Source organism: Artemia sp. Qi Xiang Cuo, chromosome 19 (assembly GCF_049724085.1).
Source record: "Artemia sp. Qi Xiang Cuo chromosome 19, ASM4972408v1, whole genome shotgun sequence".
NCBI lineage: Eukaryota > Metazoa > Arthropoda > Branchiopoda > Anostraca > Artemiidae > Artemia > Artemia sp. Qi Xiang Cuo.
Window position 1 is genome coordinate 58,992,209 of NC_142812.1, and position 22,598 is coordinate 59,014,806.

A 22,598-nucleotide genomic window follows, 5' to 3' on the forward strand; every position below is an offset into this window, starting at 1 on the left:
AAATATCCTAGATACAAAGTTTCCCAAGGAAATATGGAATTATTTCCGAGAAATAGAATAAAATATATAAGCACACAATTATTTCTTACATATAACGACATATATATATATATATATATATATATATATATGTCTTTATATGTAAGAAATAATTGTGTGTTTATATATTTTATTCTATTTCTCGGAAATAGCTCCATATTTCCTCGGGAAACTTTGTATCTAGGGATATTTTAGCATATATATATATATATATATATATATATATATATATATATATATATATATATATATATATATATATATATATATATATATATATATATATATATATATATATATATATATATATATATATATATATATATACTTGTTCTGCCTAATAAAGGGAGACCAGGGTTTAAATCTTTAACCTTCGAAATATTCATTCACTTCACGAGAAAAAGGCAAAATTTTAAAATTTTTAGATAGTGACTTTAGGGATCTCATATAGATTGAATTTCATTGCATAATTTGTATCAAAATCATGTCCTATTTGGGGGAGTTCCTCTTTCCAAAATTATTGCAAATTTTCAAGTGCTAAAAGAGTTTTATGAACAGTTATGAAATCAATTCATTTTACATAGTAAGGACCAGCATGAATAATAGATTCCATTTTTATTATTGTAGTAAAAATTTTTTTATTAGTTTCAGTTTTTATTGACAAGGTTCACTCTTTATTTACAGTTTACTACGAGCTGTTTAATCCGAGGTTCTATTAAATATAAAGTTGGGTTACAAGAGGGGTCAATAGTCAAAATGTTTAGGGGGGGGTCAACAAATTTTATCGACTGACTTGTCATTTTGACCAAATGATTTAGGTAATATTGTTATTAAAATTACTTTGTTTATTGTTTCACTAAAGTAGGTTAGACAATTTACTTATAATTAACTTAACTAAATATCGATTTTTTAAGGACGTATCTGCAATATCTCTTGAATAGCTAAGAGCGTTAAGGTGAAACTTTATGGGGATGTTGGGGTGTATGTTAAAAAAAATCCAATCTTATTATGTCGATCCAGGGGTTCAAACAGGTCTCTTTTTTCCGCATGTTGACCAATGCTCTTTGCGCAGCTACTGATCTCCAGATTCAATAACTTCAGCCAGGAGTGCAATGCGCGGTTGGGGCCAAATCATCCGACACTTCGCTTGTTTTGCCCCAGATTTCTCCAGGCACTCATTTAGAGCTAGGTCGACTCCGGCTGAGCTTACAGAGTCATACCATTGACCTCTGTCTCAAATCAAATGACCAGCAACACGAAGACTCGAACCCCTGACCTCAGAGTTTCAAGTCTGGAGCGCTGGCCACTCGGCAAACGGGTGCATCTACGATATCTCAGAAGCGGCTAATGGTATTTAAGTTGTAACTTTCTGTGAATCTTGGAGGGGCTTTTTAACTAAATCAAAAGACTCTATGCGCATCCAGATTGTCAAAAAGACATATCTTCAACACCTCGGAAACGGCTGAGGGTAAAAATTAACGGTTTAAGACACTCAACTTAAACTTTGAGGAAATATTGACGAAGGAGATCACGTGGATTTTAAATTTTGACATGAAATTTGACAAGGGAAGCTTGTCAAGGACAAAAATGAGTGTGAAAAAATGTAGTTGTAATGATTTTTAATTAAAAAATATTTATTTCTTTTGTCTTTATCTCTTTAAAATTTCAGATCGTTAAGCTTCCTTACTTAAAGTTTCAAAACAAAAGGAACCTCAACAGGAAACAAATCTGAGATGTTTTTAGTAAAAATTATAATGAAATCGACGATGAATGTTCGTCTATTCTCATGGTTGCAACATGACTGGGGTGGTCATCATCTTTATAAAAGATCAAAAAGTTTGGTGATTTCCAATTCATTTACCCTCTATCCATCACTGTACAATTTGTAGAATGATGATACATACCCTCTCTCTATCACTGTATAATTCATATTCCTTCTACTCATAGTACAACTATTGTTGTAAAGTTTTGTTCAAAATACAAATGGCAAGTCAAAATTTATATTCTTAAGGGCAAAAAACAAAAAAAAACTGCAGAATTTGTATTCTGGTCTTTAAAAGGCTTAGAGGGCCTTTCCTCCTTGTGGCAATTTCTGTTTGCTTTAAGTTTTACTTGATTATTTATTGTAATATTTGTTTTTTGGGGGGTTTTATTTATTTGCTGGTAGTGATTTCTGTTCTTTTTAAGCTTGAATTATTAATTGACTTTATTTCTGCTTGTCTTTGGTTAAATTGCTTTCCTTTGAAATATTTTTTTCTGAAAAACGTTTTTAATTAGTCGCCATAAAAAGCTTCTTACTTACAATTCGTTACAGCGAACTGCTTGAAAAAAATTGCGGTATTTTTTTATTCTTGGATACATTTTTGGTAAATGATTTTTAATATAGTCTTGTGACTAAACCACTTTTTTAATTTATGTTTCGAAACAAGTTTGAGCGCAAATAAAGAAGTTAAAAGTGACGTTTCTTTTCTTCGGAAGAAAAATAGCATTAGCGTTTCTTGGTAATTTTCAAGATAATAGTTATCTAAACATGTTGCGCAGTTGAAAAAACCACCCTATTATGAAATTCTCAAAAATTAATGGCACATGGTACAACTCACGCGATTATTGCAAGGACTTACAGACTAGGCCAACTTTTTTAACGCTGGAGGCGGGAGTGGACAGGAATGTGAAGCTGGAGTGGGATGAAATTGCAGAATTTGGTTGAAAATCATGTATTTGAAAATGATGTAAAATTATACTTTGGAAGACAAAGAACATTAATATTTCTCGGCACTATTCAAGATAGTACCAAATGTATCAAATATATTGCGCAGTTAAAAAAAACAGGCTATTGTGAAATTATCCTTATCTTTTCGATAAGTTATGTGATTAAATTGAGGGATTGCAGACTAGACTGCAAACCAGAGGAGGAGTTGGGAAGTTGAAGTCGATAAATCAAAGTAGGTATTAATTTAATATTAAAAGAGTCGGAGTCGTCTGTTTAAACTATTTAGGTTTGGGATTATGTTTGGGAAATAACCTTCTGCTATTGAAAGCTGTCTCCTCCAAACCAGAGGAGGAGTTGGGAAGTTGAAGTCGATAAATCAAAGTAGGTATTAATTTAATATTAAAAGGGTCGGAGTCGTCTGTTTAAACTATTTAGGTTTGGGATTATGTTTGGGAAATAACCTTCTGCTATTGAAAGCTGTCTCCTCCAAGCCAGAGGAGGAGTTGGGAAGTTGAAGTCGATAAATCAAAGTAGGTATTAATTTAATATTAAAAGGGTCGGAGTCGTCTGTTTAAACTATTTAGGTTTGGGATTATGTTTGGGAAATAACCTTCTGCTATTGAAAGTTGTGACTAATTGAATACCACTATACATAGCTATTTAGAGCACTTATAATAAAAACTTGAATAGAATTCTATGAACTGGAGTCAACTTCTATGGGTAGACTCAAATTGATTCTGCAGTAGGCAAATTTTCAGAAAATTAAAAAATTAAAAAACATGAGTCCAGCAGCAAAACGGAACTCGGTGCCCTGGTCGGGTCTATATGGATCTAGAAATTGGGAAAGGAGCTTGCTAATTTCAATACCCAAGAAAATGAAGCTGTCTAAAATCTTATTTTGATGCTAGGTTACTTTTGATGCTGGTTGATATTTTCGGTGTTATAAAAGCCGTTTTGCCAGGAAAACATTCGTTAATAATGTAGATGAAAGAAAAGAAGGACAAATGTTCTTTGATGAGCTACCTTTACCCCTCCCCCCTCCCTTAGAGCCAAGGACATGAGGCTATAAGAATGAAATATTTACGTTTTCTACAAAATATCCTTGGTAGCTGTAGCGGAGGACAATTACAGAAAAGATCTTCCCAGACGCTCCATTCCTCAGAATAATTACGCCAATCCCGTGAGAAGAGGTTACATCATCTCCCCAGGATTGATAGACACTCCTATTTTTTATTATCATTTAGTAGAAAATCAAATAAGCTCCAATCCTAGATTTTGAAACATACGTTTTTTGTACCCAGAAAAAAATAATAAAAAAATGCCCCCCGCCCCACATTCTCGTGAATCGGTACCAGTTTTCGAAGCTAAAATGAAAAATTTTCAGAACCGAGATTCTAGTGTACCAGGTTTAGAAGGCTGCTATTCCAACCTCAGATGTCTTTGAGTGCCTAAATTAGTAAACTATTGCCACGATTTTAAATCCCAAAGAGCGCCAATCTGTACACCAAAGACCCAGTTTTAGCGCGAACAATATTCCAAGTTGGGTGTCTAAAGTTGAAAAGTTGGTCTGTATCAAACATTCAAAACAGAATAAGTCAAAATTTTCATGTTAAAGTCTCCAAGAACGAGAGTCGCAGTGAACTGCAAAGAGCAAAATTCTTTGAATTGGAGCCGGAATTAATCACTTATCGATTGAACGTTTAGCAGGGGGGAAGGGTTAAGGTGACCGGATGACGCTTATCTGCTTCACGTCCACGGTTTCCACCCCCTCATAAAATTTAACTAGGTCTTTTCGTAACTCTAGAAACGTTGGTGTCAAATCTAAACTTAGTAATATTTATTGAGAATGTAGCAAATTACTGAATTAAACATATTTTTCTTCGAGTTTATAGAGGTTGATTTTGATTACTAGTTCAGTTTTTATTTGATGCTACGCTCTGGCAAAGAGACTTACCATGAGTGAGACTGAGGTTCATACCAACTGCTCTGCTGAGGATTTGAAACTATAAAAAGACACATTACGACATCAAGCTTATTACCTACCCTATGTATAATGCTTCAGCCGTCTGGAATATATCGTCAGTCGGGTATCAAAAGGACGTACTTCCATAATTGTAAATTTTCAGAAGATCAAAAAAACCTCACAACTTTTTTATTTCTCATCAGATAACCGTAAAACAAAAATTCATTGATAGGCAGAATCAATACATGTCAATCCGTTTTTGATTTACGGTTATCGGAGATTAAATAAAAAAAAAATGTGAGGTTTTTTTCTGCTCTTCTGAAAATACACAATTATGGAGATACATCCTTTTGATACCCAACTGACGATATGAAAAACAACTTTATTGCCCTGAACATAACGGTTCATGACAATTTTTTAGACTCAGGAACGTAGCAATATGAATAAATAGTGGGTTAATCTTAGAAATCCTGCCAGAAGAGGAAAGATGGCGTTGAGTTCAAGCCATTTGGGATGGGAATTCACCAAAAAAGTGGAAGAATGTTCCTTTTCCTCTTTTACGAAGAAACAGGATATTATTGTGAGGGATTGCGAAACTAAATTAGAGAAAATGAAAGGGTCTAAACATTTGAAGAGCAAATCTGAGGAACTGCAGATCCCTCTTAAAACTAATTTCAAACAGCTAAAATTAGAGCCAAAGTATCCCTCTGAGTTGTGGCAGAAGCTCATTAATGTCAACCATTGCAGCGGTCAGTCTATCTTTTGGCCGTTCCTGAATTCATGATGACCCTTTGCGCTTTGCCCAATGTCTCAGAACATCAGATCGCCTGTCTGAATATTACAAATTCAGTGGAAGAATTTGTTTGAACATTGTTATACAGTTTCAGTTCTTACACTGTAAATTAATTTACCTTTGAAACTTTAACTTTGTTATGGAGTGAGGAATACTACCAACTTTTGTTAATAAGCGTAAAAATTGGAAGGGTTAAATTCAGTATTGACCTGATTTGGCGGAAGAAGGCGTGTGCGCAATTGGTGATGGGCATGAAAAGACTAAAAGATTTCAGCTTTAGCGGTTTTTTTGTCCGCCTTTTACTTCGCGTTGTATTTTACTGATTGTCCCCAGTTATTGCTTAAGGTATCTGAATTTTAGATTATTTTTTTTCCATACTTACTGAAAACACTACAGTCAAAGCTGGCGTAAAACAAAAGCAGGAAAAGAAAAACTTTAAGAGAAATAGCAGTGAACACTCAAAAGCCAATTTTCAACAAAACACAAACTGGACATGTAAAACAAATCTCTTCTGGGCATGAAAATAAAAGCTTTTTTAACCTATTTGATATGCAAAACTATCTCATTTGGTGTTCTTTTACTAAACGGACTCTTTTATTTACGGCAATGCATACCAGTCAGGAAGTAGACTGAGACGCGTGATGAAAACAGGTTTACAATGCCTTCTGGGATAAATTGTTGTTTTTGGGGGTTTAGGGGGGGGGAAGGTACCTAGGTTAGGTTAGGTTACGTATTTAACATATGGTATTCTTTGCCCCCCATCCCCCCTAATGTGCAAATATAATGCCTAAATTTGCTTCTAAACTATTATATATTGATACTATTTTATTTCAGTTCCTTGTTATTAACCAAACTAGTAGTATATAAATGGCTCCTTTTAATTCATTTTGTGTCTTATACTGAGTGTCTTTAGCCGTTTTTTCCTTTGTTTTGGCATTTTCAAGGTTCTCATTGGGATGATTTGGCTTCTGTTCTACTACCTCCGTGAAACCCACGACACACCCCTTTTCGGCAGCACCTAGGAAACTAGAACTCAATCTAATAAAGTTTTCGCCGAAACTTAGTAAACAAAGAATTGTGAGAGTGGCAATCCTGATTACATTATGGACGGGGTCAATGAACATAATTGTTATGTCATACAAAATGTTGTAACTATAATTGACTCTATAATTGTAGATTCTTACGAACCCAACCAAAGTTTCCTTATTACTATACTGCGCAATTTCTGCAGGTTTTAAGCTTTAATTCTGACTTGTGCTTACGTAATTTCCATTGCTTTATTTAAAAAAAACTTTGTTCTTTAAGACCTTTGAGGAAAAATAAAAAAAGTTAAATAAATAGCGTAAAAGTAAAAAAGACGACACGGGAAGAGAAAAAAAATAAGCGCCAGTTATTTTTTTTTTCTTCCGATGCATTCTATCCAGGTGCTAAATTCTTAATTTTGTCAAATTTCTTGAAACCATCGCAGAAGTATTATGCCCGAGTCATATTAGCTGTTTTCAATTTGGAATTTTTCTAAGAAAATGTTCGACCAAAAATGAACAATGTTCAGTCATCAATTGCGCGAGATTTTGGCTGAAAAATACATGCTCCATTTGAATTTTTTTAGCAAGTTGCTAAGAAAACTACACAAAAGTTTTGATGAAATAGATGACTGAGCTTGGAGGAAATACAAAAAATTGATATCTAGAAATTTGAAAAAAAATATTGCTGAATAAAATGTCAAATAAAGTATTTGTTATATAATTTTACCTATTGTTGCACCAAAAAAACGATTTTTTATCTGAAGTGCATTTTACCAGAAATGGGTTTCTTTTCAACCAAATGTGAACCAGCTGAACATTGCTGCTGAGTTTACACAACCTATTCCGTTTGAAAATTTATCTGAACATTTTTGAGAAAAAACAAACAAAGAGAAAACGGCGATTATATTTACATCATGGTTGCAGCGGCAGCTGCAACCTAGTAAAGAGTGAACCACAGCCCACAGTAACTAAAAATTAAAATACACGTTTTAAAAAAAAACTGCCTAGTGAGAAAAATCGCCATCTGAGGCTGACTCAGGAATGGTATTATTTCGGTTCGTTTTAAAATTAAAAGTTTATTGCGAAAAGAAATTTATGGTGATTTCGAGAAAAGGCCTCAAACTCCTCGAAAATGACGTTAGATGAAAATGAAAAGTGTACCATTGGAATCCACAAGGTCGAAAACCTTCTACAGGGAAATTACAGTCCCCTTCCTTGAACAACAAGGAAAATCACTTTTTTGTATCGGTAGCACTGATCTGTCTCCAATTTTTTTTTTTTTCAACAGGCCTAGCGGGCTACCAAAAACATTATAGAGAGATGCTTAATGGGTCATTCAAAAGCTATTTCTCATATCTACATGCTTTTGTAAGTTTCGCCATGAGCAAGTGCCATATGGCACTAAAATGATACTTTTTGTGCCATTTCTCAAAGGGGGGGGCACCAGCAGGCTACCACAACATCGTAGACAGATATTTTATAGCTCATATAAAATATATTGCTCACATCTGCTTCCTTCATATAAATTCCACTATCTACAAGTTCCAAATGGGACAAAAACAGCACTTTTGGTGTCGTGTCTCAAGTGGAAAAGCTGGGGCTATTGGGCTAGCAGAACTTATAAGAGTGATGTTTAATGGCTCATTTGAAAGCTATTGTTCATATATACGTGCTTTTTATCAATTTTACCATTCGTAAGTGCCGTGGCTTATATAAATTCCGCCGTCTGCAAGTGCCATATGGCACGAAAAAGGCATTTTTATGCTGTTTCTCGAGGGGTGTAGTTAGCGGGCTACCAGAACTTCTTAGATATATTTTTGATAACTCATATAAAAACTATTGCTCATATATACGTTCTTCCTATAAATTCCACCATCTACAAATTTCAAATGGTACTTTAAACGGCGACTTTAGTGTCATGTCTCAAGTGGAAAAGCTGGGGCTAGTGGGCTACCAGAACTTTCTAGAGTGATGTTTAATGGTTCATTTGAAAATTTTTTCTCATATCTACGTGCTTTTTTCTATCAACTATACGATTCGTAAGTGATATGTAGCACTGAAAACAACACTTTTGGTGCCACGGCTTAAGTGAAAAATCTTGGAAGCATAAAACCGTATTATTATAATAATTATGGCATAAAACCCTTAACTGAAGGTTTGCAAGAACACTTTCTGAAAATTCCTCCTCTAGGCCCCCTTAATAAGCTATGCAATTAAAGTCCTACAAACACGAACAGATTAAATTCCATTATTAGAGGGTCGGCTCTGTTAGTACAGCGCTGGACTTGAAATTCAAATATCATTCGTTCGATTCCAGCTTGGATTTTATTTTCCATCAAATGTGACCATTTTGTCAATTTTACCATCCAAAAGTGCCATATAGCACTAAAAATGGCACCTTTGGTACCACTTCTTAAGTGGAAGATTTTGGAAGCATAAAACTGTACCATTGCAAAAATTCTGATCCAAAGCCTAGAACTGGAGGTTTATAAGACCCCTCACTTATACTCCCCCTCCAGACCCCCTTAGTAAGTCTTATAAATCGCCTACTCATCTTGAAAGTAAAAAATTATTGCGAACATAAATTAACTAAAACTAAAAACTATTCAACTAAAAATCTACCAAAAATTAAGTTATGATTTGAACCTTTGAACTTCACTCTGCGATGAAACCTGTTTGCTAATTCTAACGGTGTTAATTGAAGGAAAGGGACTTCCTTGCCCCCTTAGTTTTTTGCTCCTGCCTAGGTTTTGAAAAAACCTTTTTTTGGCCATTTCATTGGAAAATACCCTTTTTTCATTTAAAAAAATGGGGGGAAAACCGAAAACGCGCATTGTGGGAATGTGCTATCAAGTCAAATTTATAAAAAGCGATTAGTTATAAATATAAACTTTTAAATGAGTCCTTAAACAGCTCTCTTTTGTTACAGCAGCCTTCTAGCTTCTGCTAGTCAGTAGGTGTAGAGCCCTGTCTTCATTATGGGTTTTTCAGGCTAAGTCGGCCGAGTAAAAACAGCTTTTTGGTCATCGAAAACCAAAGTTTCCTGAAAAAACGGCATTATTTTGTGAAGCATGGATAATGAGCTTTATGTTATTAAATAAAAAAAAACAAGTCTTTTTTTTAACTGAAAGCAAGGAACGACGTTAAAACTTAAAACGAACAGAAATCATTCCGTATATGAAAGGGGCTGTCCCCTCCTCAACGCCTCGCTCTTCGCGCTAAAGTTTTTTATTGTTTAAAAAAATAGAGTTGTGAGAAAATCAAACTTTAGCGTAAAGAGTGAGGCGTGGAGGAGGGGACAGCCCCTTTGCTATACAGAATAATTTATGTTCGTTTTAATTTTTAACGTCGTTCCTTACTTTCAGTTAAAAAACTTGTTTCTTTTATTTAATTTTTGAACGTTTTTGAATTAATGCAGGTTTTGATTTTGGCTCACCGTACATGAATAATTAAAACAAAATTTGCACATTAATTTTACTTTTATTTGGTTTAATGGCTTTCTCGAAACTTGTTTAATTTTATTTAAGAACGTTTTTATTAGTAATAAATATACGTAACTTACGAATTAACTTACGTAACGAACTTCTATATTCATAGATTTTTAATACGTATATTAGGGGGTTCGCCCCCTAGTCAATCCCTTGCTCTTTAAGCTAAAGTTTGAGCTTTGTTCCAATTCTTTAAAAATGACCCCTTGATCACAAATGCCGTTAATTAGAATAAATAGCTCTTATAAAAGTACTAAAAAATCTTTGGCTAAAAGAGCGGGGTATTGACTAGGGTGTAAACTCAATCACATACGTAATATTTTCTGTTTGTTTTAAGTTTTGATGTTGCTCCTTACTTTCAGTTGAAAAACTTGTTTTTTTTTTTTAATTTCTGATCTCTTTCTTTAATAATGCTGGGAAATCCTTCACCCCCTTCCTAGCAATGTCCCTTCCCCCATGAAAACTTCCTTCATGGAAAGATCCTCCCATATAACCCCCGACCCCCCCCCACCTACCAGAAAAAATCCCCCCTGAAAACGTCTGTATACTTCCCAATAACTAACACTATATGTTAATATAGGGTAAAGTTCATAACTTTCAGCCCTCCTCCCGGGGACTTCGGGGGATTAATTCATCCTAAAAGACATAGTTATCATATTTTCGACCATGCTGAACAAAATGACTATCTCAAAATTTGGTCGGGTGACTTTGGGAAAAAATGAGCGTGGGAGGGGGCCTAGTTGCCCTCCATTTTTTTGGGTCACTTAAAAAGGGCACTAGAACTTTTAATTTCCGTTCCGATGAGCCCTCTCACGATATTCTGGGACCACTGGGTTGATATAATCACCCCTGGAAAAAAAACAACAAATAAACACGCATCCGTGATCTTTCTTCTGGCAAAAAATGCAAAATTCCACATTTTTTTAAATAGGTGCTTGAAACCTCTACAGTAGGGTTCTCTGATACGCTGAATATGATGGCGTAATTTTCATTGAGGCTCTATAGCTTTTAGGGGTTCTTTCCCTCTTTTTTCTAAAATCAGCAAAATTTTCTGAGGTGCGTAACTTTTGATGGGTAGAACTAAAGTTGATGAAAGTTATATATTGGAAATTAGCATTGAAACCTGATTCTTTTGATGTATCTATTGGTATCAAAATTCCGTGTTTTAGAGTTTCGGTTACCATTGAGCAGGGTTGCACCTTACTTACAGTTCTTTACGACGAACTGTTCGATAGATTTTTGTACCTGTCAAGGTTGTTTGCAGTTTTTTTCTAGAGGTGGATCGGTGATAATTAGATATTACATTAACAATAAGTTTTCAACTGAAACTAAGGAGTGACATTAAAACCTAAAACGAACAAACATTATTCCGCAGAAATAAAAAAGATCATGACAGCGTTGTTTCTACATTTAATTTTAATCAAAAACGAACAATGGTTAATTTAAAAAAAAAATTTCTGAGGGAAGTATAGAGCGAAGTTGAAACTTAAAACGGACATAAATTATTACTTCACAGCCTATTTAATATATATCAATAAAACTAGTACAAATAAACCAACTGATTATGTTTTCCTATGCTTTTAGGATTATAAAAAACTAGCGCTTTACTAGCGGTTTATTTGTACTAGTTTTATTGATATGTATAAGATAGGCCGTGAAGAAATAATTTTTTTCCGTTTTAAGTTTCAACTTCGCTCTTTACTTCGCTCAGAAAAATTTTTTTTTTTTTTAATTAATTTATGCATAAGATCAACATTACCTAAGACTTTTGCGCCAATATTCTACTCAATCAATCAATCAATTTATTCAATCAATAAACTCAACAAAATACACTTCAATATAAACTCCCCCGTAAGGCTCTATGGCCAGGAAAAAAAACAGGGGAGAAACAAAAATGAAACAAATCCAAGTATTTTCAATATAATGCATTGTATTTCAACCTTTCAAAGACTCAAGACACACAAAACAAAACAAAGAAGAGAAAAAAAGACAATAATTAAAAGCCCCAAACAAAAAGCGATTTTATGAGACCCCCCCCCCCCAAAAAAAAAGGATGTAGGACAATCCAATAAAATAAACCAAATTCCAAATACGAGGAATTTGTAACCAAACTCGTATATAATTGAAACCAAACCACAAAAAAAAATTATACAAACTCAATACCCCTCACGACAAATGTTTCCAACCCAGGCTAGTGACACCCGCCCCCCTCCCCAAGTAATAATAATAAAATTAACAAAAATATAATTAAACATGAAAAATAAAGAAATTAAAAAATTTCTTAGGATTCTTTTGAAAATAGCCAACAAGTGACATTATTGAGCTGACTCAGGTAGGCTATTCCAAGCAATATGACAAGCAGTTAATGCATTAAAGTCAGACTCCACTAATGGAGTAAATAAAATATTAATATTCCTTGAATTACGAAGATGATGCGAAGACCTATCAATGACGAAAGAAGGAGTAATTTGAAGGGCTGCGGGAACATCACCATGTAGTTGATGAAAAGTGAAACGCGCGCACAAAAGAATGTAGGGAGACAGCAAATAAAGTAATAGGCTAGTTTGGTTGGATGTAGAACAATTTGTTTCCCGTGTAAGCCTTCTTGCCTTATCATATAACTTAGAAAATGGTTTCAAAAAATAAGAGAAAGTTGACATCCATATTGTAGGGCAATAAGAGACGTAGGTCTGAACTAAGCAATGGAACATAATTTTTAAAACTGATCCAGAAAAAATGCGTTTTAGCTTCCTCAAAATTCCGAGGCTCCTTGAGTTTTTCATATTAATTAGTCCAACATGATGCTTGAATGAAAGGTTTTCATCGAGAAGAATACCGAGAAATTGGACATATCGTTCCTTATGTCTACTGAGAGAGCCCCTTGAAAGCTGTATTTTAGATAACTCAGAGCAAGCCAGAAAAATGCGGGAAAAAAATAAAAAACTTTACTTAGCAACAATTAGGGCAAGGCAATTTGCAACAAACCAAAGAACGACTCTCTCAAAAAGGTCAACTAATTTGGGAAGCATCTCAGACTCAGTTCCTACTACAGTACCAATGGTACTGTCATCAGCGAAAGCAAGGAGAGTGTCCACATCCTGCGAAAATGATGGATTTTTTTTAAGCATTGAAAGATTCAGGAGGACATAGGCGACAGCAAACATCAACTACAAGACTTGGAGGGATAGAAAGAGACGGCGAAGAACGTTTGAGGACGGAATTGATCACTTGCCAAGTTTTTCGAATATCTTTCCCACAATCCCATAATTTATTGGAATAACAAAGGAATTTAGCCTTCCGGCATAGAGAATTGAAAACATTCCTGTTGAGCTTGAATTGCTGAAGACCTGCAGCATTCAAAGATGGTTTTACTGACTTAAAAGCTTTCCAGAGATTATTTTTCTTCTCCAACTCTTTAGAAGACCAGGGGTCATCCATGGGTTAAGAGGAACAGTTCTTTTTGACCTTGAAGTAGAGGAGGACAGGGCCCATACGTCAAAAATAGACTCCTTTACTGACTAATAAAAGGAATCAAACTTAGATCAAAAATCATTATCGTCACCAAAAATATTCCATGTCTTCTCAGCTAAATGGGATCTAATGCGGATCAATCCATTCAAACCAAACCTAAAAAAAGCTGAAGCAGATGCTGGGGTGTCCCTATTCAATATTTTTTCAAGGATAAAACTGGAAAATACAGAAAAATAGTCTGAAATATCACTCACCACAACAGAATTCCGAACCAAATTAAGAGACGAAAAAATGTTATCAATTAAAGACGCTGACGTATCAGTTACACGTATCGGAATACAGGTTGTTGGTAGATCCCCAGCATTGAGCATATCAGAGAGACAATCCATCGTAGTAGAGGAAGCCATGTCAATTAGATTTAAGTTAAAGTCTCCCATTATTACAAGTTCACATGGACGTCTGCCTATTAAATCCAAGACCTCATCAAGGACCTGAAGAAAAGAAGGGACGGATCCACTGGGGGATCTATAAACATTACCAATTATCAAAACCTTATTTCTTAAATTGATTTCAATAAACTGGGATTCAAAAACCCCTTCGTCATTCCTTGACAGATCGCTTCGAACAGTATAGGGAAAAATATCAGAAATATACATTGCTAGTCCACCCTTTGCCTTCCTTCTGCGATTTAGTCGCTCCATTTTGTAACCGGGTATATCTAAAAGCATTTCATTGCTAGAATTAAGAAAAGTCTCACATAATCCGATAACATCGGGCCGCCCATCAAAAACTATCTGCCTCAACTGATCAATCGATGAGCATAGACCCTGAGTATTGAGTTGAAGGACCGAAAAATGATCATCTCGTCTAGTAGCCCACTTTAAATCAGAAATATATTTACTATTAATTGATTGGGAAGTATTTAGGGAATTTCTTTTAATTTGACCAGTAGAATTTAGGCCTTGCCAAAATTTGCCCACGATCAGGCCAAAACTATCTATATCCAAATGTCTCCTTAGCAGCACTAAGTACCTCACGTCACCTTTGTGTCCATGATTCCGATAGAAAAATTCCACTTAAAGCTAACATGGCTATCGCTTTGAAGACTTTCTTCGCTATATCGCTGTTCACGAATTTAACAAGAATCTGAGTGGCTTTGTCATGTAGGGAGGCATCGGTTAAAGGAGGAGATATTTTGAATCTGTAGGTATTCCATATCTGGACAACATTTATTTTAGTCAGGTTCATTTTAGTTACGAAAGCTTGCAGGATTGTTGATTGGAGGTAAGTTCCGGAATGCTGCTTAACACCATGCAAATTTTGCGAATCAAGCAACACTTCTTGTTCAAATGAATCTAGTTTCATCTCAATTTTCATGATTTTCTCTTCTTGATTTATAATTTGGTTGCGAAGAGTTTTCAGGGATTGTTCAATTTTTTCAAATTTTGGTTGATAATCAAGAGTAATCGCGTCATATATTTGACAAATAATGTCGTGGGATGACTGGCGGAAAGAATCAGCATCCGAAAACCTTTCATTAACCTTCTTAGTTATATTTTGCATTAACTCTCGCTTACTTTTTTCCAGGTCAAGTTCCGTAGAAGTGACTTTATCCATCAACGAAGCACATTCTCCTGTATTAGATTCCTTAATTGTTAATGCATTATATGCCTTGGAAAGGGATTTATAAATATCGGTGAATTTTTCAATTCTTCAAATGCAGCCTTTACACCTGCAGTATGTTTTGTTGAAGTTCGGCTAACGCTTGGATTATATTCTGCCAAGTTGGCTTCAACAAGTCTATATTCATCATGTGTCCCATAGCAAAATACCAAATATGATGGCTTTCTTTTTTGCTATCCTTGGACACTTTTAGTATCTTTACTGGCCAATGTAGATAATTTTTGAAGATAACTAATGTAATATCAAACTCTTTAAATGCGGGCATTTCCTATTAAGGAGAGGACAAAAGTAAAAGTAACTTATCTTTATGTAAGGTAAGAGCCTTAATGAAAAATTTAGCTGAAATAATGTTAGAAAGATTCCATAATATATATCCAAAATATTCCATATAATCCACTAATATCAGTCTATTTCAATACCAATTAGTTTGGCACCAAAGATGAACACGGATCAATTCGCTCACAGCATGTTTACTCAAGAAAAGTCAATGGCGCAACAAATTTCACCTGTGTCTTAATCCGTTTAGTTGAAGAAACCAGTTCTTTATTGTTCAGAGACTATAAAATATCCGTTTTCAAGCTAGGTGTTCACTGAATGAATGCTAGTGGAATATTCTGTGCGTAATTTCGAGAGCAAGAGTGCCAATTCCGAAAAGAAGAGGGAGGTATGACTGGTTCCCGAAGATTCTAACCCCATCCTAGATTTTTTAATTACCTTTTTTGGTGTTTTCATTGAAAAAAAAATGAAAAAAAACCAATTGTGTCAAAATGTAATTGTGCGCACTTTGTGTGGATGACAATTTGGCAAACAATTTAATAACATGCCATCGAGTTCAGATGTCCCTGATTTAGAACCTGTAGCAGTTCATCTAACAAAGCTTCATCTAAGAAGAACCACCAAACCCCGTCCATTCGAGTGTTTAATAACTTATTACCCACTTTTTGATTTATAGTTTTAGTATTTTGACTCGTTTTTGCCCGACGGCAGACGAAAAACAGATCGTACCGCAGAGAAACTAAAAAAAACTATCGTTTTTTTTAGTTTTTTTTTAGAAACTAAAAAAAAACGATAGGCACATAAACCGATAGCTCCCATAGAATGAAACAACAAGTTTCCCCTCACTACCGATAATTTTTTAGGCTTTTCCTTTGCGTTTGAAAGGGCCTTAAGATATAGAAGAGAAACTATTGATGTGCTGAATAGAAGCTTTTAACATATCTGGAAATAAAACACAAGGGCGTATCCCGTGTGTTTGGTCGAGGGTGTGTGCTTTTTGGGGGGAGAGTGGAGGTTTAAAAAATAAACTTTAAAAACACATGAAAAAAGATTTTATATACATTTTTACTATGTTTCTTTTACGAAACAAACAAATATTTCGCGGGGGAGCTCAAATCCTGTACCCCCACCCCAACCTGGATATGACCTTGATTGTACATATTCTAAAGTGGAAAAGTTTGTCTTTCTAACATTCAAGGTCTTTATAGGCCTTATTATTAGTCCGTATTTTGTGTAGCTCGGAACCCTTCCTGTTCTTTTTGTGAATATAGACATAGAGAAAATAAAGATATAACACAGGAATTCCGAAAATATACATGATTTAAAGCAAATTAATCAGGGTATCCCTGAGATCCCATAACTACTTTTTTAACACTTTTATTTAATTTCCTCCGTTTAGGGGGTTCAGATCGCAAAGGTCAATATCATCCTCTGTTAGGCATTCACCATATCAGAAGGCAAGGGTATAGCGTTGCCTATAGTGAATGCCACAAGGCTTCAATGTCTTACTAATTTGTTGCCTAAAATCACTTCATATGGAAGGAGTGGTCGTATAAACTACATAGGGAGCTCATTTGATTGGAAATTGTAAGTTCTAGTACCCTTTTTAAGAGTGAAAATTGATCGGAAGGCAACTAAACCCACCCCCCCCCGAATTTACCCAAATAAATCCAATACAAATTTTTGACATAGCCACTGTGTTTAAAATAGTTCAACGACCAGGTAAAAAAAAACTCCTGGTCGACACAATACCCCCCAGAGCCCGGGAACACGTGTTTAAAGCTATGCCCTGGGGGTGTAGAAGGGTTTTATGGAAGGAGTGGTCGTATAAACTTCAGAGGGGGCTTATTTGATTGGACATTGAAATTTCTAATGCCCTTTTAAGAATGAATAGTGATTGGTGGGCAACTAGACCTCCCATGCCGTTTTTCCCCCAAATACATCCGATCAAAATTTTGAGTTAGCCATTCTTTTCAAAATAGTCCAAAGATCAAATGACGAAAACTTTGGGGTTGACAAAACCCCCAAGAGCCAGGGGGCACGTGTTGAAAGCTATGCCCCGGGGAGTATAAGGTTCTTATGGAAGCGGAGGGGGGGGGTCACATTAACTTGGGAGGAGGATCATTTGATTGGATATTGAAATTTACATTTCCCTTTTTAAGAGTCAAAAGTAATCGGAGGGCAACTAAACCCCCTCCCTAACACGCATTCTTTTCCCCAAATGTATCCAATCAAAATTTTAAGATAGCCATTTTGCTTAAAATAGTTCAAAGATCAGATAACAAAAACTTTAGGTTCAACACAGCCCCCCCCCCCCCAGAGCCCGGGGCCACTTGTTGAAAGTTATGCCCCGAGGGTATATAAGGTTTTTATATAAGAGATGGTTTTATAAACTGAAGAAGGGGCTCATTTGATTGGAAATTAAAAGTTCTAGTGTCCTTTTTAAGAGTGAAAAGCGATCGGAGGGCAACTGCCCCCTTGCACTCTTTTCCCCAAATGTATCCGATCAAAATTTTTAGATAGACATTCTGTTCAAAATGGCCCAAAGATCAGATACCGAAAACTCCGGGGTTAACAAAACAGCCTGAGCCCGGGCCATATGTTAAAACTTGTGCCTCAGGTGCATATAAGGTTTTTATGGAAGGGGTGGTCACATAAACTTCGAAGGGGCTCATCTGATTAGAAATTGAAAGTTCTAGTTCCATTTTTAAGATTCAAAAGGGATCGGAGGACAGCTCAAGATCCCCCCACGCCCTTTATTCCCCAGATACATCCGATCAAAATTTTGAGACAGTCATTTTGTTCAAAATAGTTCAAACATCAGATAACAAAAACTCCAGCTTCGACAAAATCCCCTTGGGCCCGGCGGCAAGTGTCGTCAGTTATGCCCCAAGGGTATACAAGGTTTTACGGCAAAGGTGGTCGTATAGACCTCGGAAAAGCTCGTTTGATTGAAAATTGGAAGTTTTAGTTCCTTTTTTAAGATTCAAAAGGGACCAGAGGAGGGCAAATAGCCTACCCCACGGCCTTTTACCCCAAATGTATCCAATAAAAATTTTGAGATAGTCATTTTGTTCAAAACTGTCAAAAAACAGACAACAGAAACTTCGTGGCCGGCACAACTTCCCAGAGCCCGAGGCAGGTGTTGTAAGCGATGTCCCGGGGGTATAAAAGGTTTTTATTGAGGGCACTCATTTGATTAGAAATTGAAAGCTCTAGTTCCCTTTTAAGAGTAAAAAGCGATCAAAGTGTGACTACCCCCCCCCTTCGCCCTTTTTCTCCAAATGAATTCGATCGAAATTTTTAGATAGCAATTTTGTTCCAAAGAGTCCATGTGCCTCTGGGGTTGATACAGCCCCGCAAAGCCTGTGGTAAAAAGTTGTTGACTATTTCCCAGGGGCATATAAGGTTTTATGGAAGAATATGGTCGTACAAACTTTGGAGGAGGCTCAATTGATTGGAAATTGGAAGTTCTAGCTTCCCGTTTTAATAGCCAAAAATGACCAGAGGGTAACCCCCCCCCTCCCACTCCCTCTTTTCCCCAAATGTATCCGACCAAAAATTTGAGGTAGCCATTGTGCTCAAAACAGTCCAAACATTACATAACAATGCCTTCGGGGTTGATACAGCCCCAGAGCCCAGAGACAAAGGTTGTAAGCGATGCTCCGGGGACATATAAGGATTTTATGGAAAAGGTGGGCTTATAAACTTGGGAGGAGGCTCATTTAATTTGGAATTGGAAGTTCTATTTACTTTTAAAGAGTCTATTTAATTTTACTTTTTGAAGAGCAAAGAGCTCCCCCTCCCCCTCCCCACTACAGCCTCTTTTCCCCAACTTCATCTGATCTAAGTTTTGATATATAGATTTTGTTCAAAAAAGTTCAAAGATCATATAATAATGACATCGGGGTTATGCCTCAGGGGCGTATTGGGTTCTTATGGAATTGGTGATCATATAAACTTTGGAGGAAGCATATTTGATTGAAAACTTAAAGTTCTAGTTCCTTTTTAAGAGTCAAAAGCGATTGGAGGGCAACTAGCACCCCCGCCCTCTTTTCCCCAAATGTATTGGATCAAAATTTTGGAAGAAAAATTCCGTTTAAAATATTCAGAGTGTCAAAAAACTATGGTTTGGGTTACAAACCCCCTCCAGCCCTTGGGGAATGGGCTATATATTATGCTGGTTACACATTGTTAGCATATAAAGTCTTTATGGAAGGCGTGGTCGCATAAAATTTGAAGATGGCTCATGCGATTGGAAATCTAAATTTCTTTCACCCTTTTTAGAAATTGAAAGTGATCAGAGGGTAACAATCCCCAACCCCTTGCTTGATTTTTTCCCCGAATGAATCCAGTTATAATTTTTAAATAGTCATTTTTTCAAATTAGTCCAAAACTCGAACAACTATATCTTAGGGGTTGAAAATCCCCCATAACCCCCAGGGTAAGGGGTTTAGCTTATGCAAGTTGCCCATTGTATACATTAAGGTTTTTATGGAAGGAGTCGTCAAAGTAAATTTGGAGGGGGCTCATTAGATTGGAAATTAAAACTTCTAGTTTTTTTTAAGAGTCAAAAGGGATCAAAGCGCAACCAGTCTCTCTCGACCCCCTTTTTCCCAAATAGATCCAGTCAAATTTTCAGATAACCATTTTGTTCAAAATAATCCAAAAATCGAATAAGTATGCCTCTGGGGTGAGAAACCCATCAGCCCCCGGGGAAAGGGATGTGAGTTATGCAAGTTACTCTTGTTACTTTGCTACTTGGATTTACTGATTTAGTTTGATGTACGGGGCAAGGACTTTGATGTAGGGTCTCTAATTTCAGCCTGCATGTACAAACAACAGTCCAATAAGGACGAATCCTTTTATTAGACAGTGAAACATATGTGACAGTGAAACATATGAAATATATGTGAAACATATTTTATTAGACAATAAGACAGTGTATACCAAAAAGCAGCGCCAAAAGTAATAAGTTTCAGGGTAGAGCGAAAAAAATTATATCTAAAACCTTCACAAGAGTGTACTCATAAGCCTCTTAAAGTTTATTGGTGATCAGATTTGTAGTAAGGCATAGATAAAGCACTGATGGGCAGACGCATATTCAATTTTATGTATAATGATTGGCCTAAGAACGAGCGTCTAGAGAGCAGTGAGTCCCCTAATAGCATAAGCTCTGGTTTCTTTTCTTAAATTCAAGGTCTTTCTTTAGCTTAAATTGAATTCTTTTTATATCTGTTTGTTATCAATATCATATTCAGGCTTATGTCTGAATATGAAAAGTATTGTAATAATAATTCGAGAATGATATTTACCGATGAACTTTAAGCGACGAAGGGAGGGGGGGGGGCTAATATACCAAAAACTAAATTTAGGTAGTGATCATTGAATTTTTTCTATGTGGAACTCGTCTATCCCTCGGATCAGGCCATTTGTCTTTTTCCTTAGTGTCTGAATGACCATTGTTAAAAGGAAAGAAAATACCTTACCTTAAGGAATGTAAACAAAGGATGTTCGAACAACCCATTTACATCCACTATATTGAACAAGTGAAAGTGGGGCTTAAATTTATTTCCAGGGCGTACGTGTGAAAGTTCATTCATCACTTCTGTCCCATTTGCAGCTGGTTCATCCTACAAGATAAATGGTTCAAACAGAGGCAGTTTTAGGGGGGGGGGGGCACTTGCCCCAGGCATAGAAATTTTAGGGGTTCAAAATTTTAAATAAATAATCTAACGGCTATAATCATTTTGTAATTTTCGAAATTTAGTTTCTTTTAAATAAAGTAGCGGGCACAGTGGGCAGCAAGTATAAGCGACTTGAATTGGAAACTTCGCTTATTACAGAAGAGTTACTTCAAGATGGCACGAATTTCTGATGAAATTAAAGTGATTTGCCTCAAACTTGGTGAAACATGTTGCGATGATTTAGTTCCCTCCACTTGTTCCTTGAACTCCTAGATGTGAAAAAATAATTCAACACCGACACAATTTTTTAAAGAAACCTATAGACGTGATAGAATACAAAGATGAAGGGATCTTCGCAAACGTAGGAGTTGCCTATCAAATATTGCTAGCGATTGCAGTGTCGAAGGCCAGTAATGAGCGGTCATTTAGGAAACTTAAATTAATATTGACGTAACTCAGACCGACTATGGGCCAGGAGCGAGTAAATGACCTAGCATTTAATCAATCAATCAATCAATCAATTTATTAAATCAATAAACTTAACAAAATACACTTCAATATAAACTCCCCCGTAAGGCAAGAACGCGAAGAGAATAGAGAGAAGAATTAGAACGCGAGGAATTACAAGAAATCAATTGTGTCGAGTTATTTAATAGTTTTGCAGAGGCTAAATAAGAAAAGTCAGCTTTAAATAAATGGAAAATTTTGTTACTAAAGGAAAGTTGTGTTAAAATAAGGCTTTAAAGTTTTTTGGGAACTGAAAAAAAAATTTATGACAATGAAAGAAACCCAAATCGACGGAACAAAGTAATATTCAGAGTGGAAAAGTCCTAAAGCAGTTTGAAGAAAATAAAACACTAGTTTATATGGCTCTCTCGCTGTCCATTAACCAATGAATTCTAGTATGCAATTTATTTCTCTAAATTACTCAAGTATGCTAAATTTTCTGTAAAACTCTATTTTTTTAGAGCTCTACAAATATAGAGAAATATAATGACTCTGTTTTGAAAGCTTGTGCGACGACGTTTATTCTGGATGTGTCAAGCAGGGTTGCCACCCCTAGTGATTAAACACTATTTCTAGTGATTTTTTATTGCCTATTGATTTTTTGCTAGTGCTTTTTAGTGATTTTAATTCTAAAGACTAAAGAATTTTTTTCTAAATCTATTTATTTCTTATGATTTAGTATGTGAAGCGTATGTTCAAGCAAATAAATCATCTAGGAAGCTAATTGTCGAAAGCAACGGAGACGCTCTTGTGAAAACTATAATGATAGCCAGCAAAAAACCAGAACTATTCTCTTTGTTCCGTCTCAGAAACCACAGTAGATCAAATTCAAGAGAGACTGGGTTGAAAAAATTTGTACGCACCTATTTGCATAAAGTGGAATTGCATAACCGATTTGCATAGAGATATTGAATATGACTGTTTTTTTGTCTTTTTTTTTATCACCAATATCTTTA

General features: G+C 35.6%; 1 protein-coding gene across 1 annotated transcript in view; it reads right to left on the reverse strand.

The window, feature by feature from the left end:
- Positions 1-1,111: 1,111 nt before the first annotated feature.
- The window catches only part of LOC148941059 (uncharacterized), a 48,046-nt gene continuing 26,559 nt past the window's right edge, over positions 1,112-22,598 (reverse strand). Inside the window, exons 3-6 of the mRNA XM_089105155.1 lie at positions 20,938-21,081; positions 15,067-15,160; positions 14,028-14,207; positions 1,112-1,272 (exon numbers count right to left, since the gene is read on the reverse strand). Coding sequence (XP_088961281.1) covers positions 1,112-1,272; positions 14,028-14,207; positions 15,067-15,160; positions 20,938-21,081 — 579 coding nt within the window. The remainder of the gene's footprint in view (positions 1,273-14,027; positions 14,208-15,066; positions 15,161-20,937; positions 21,082-22,598) is intronic.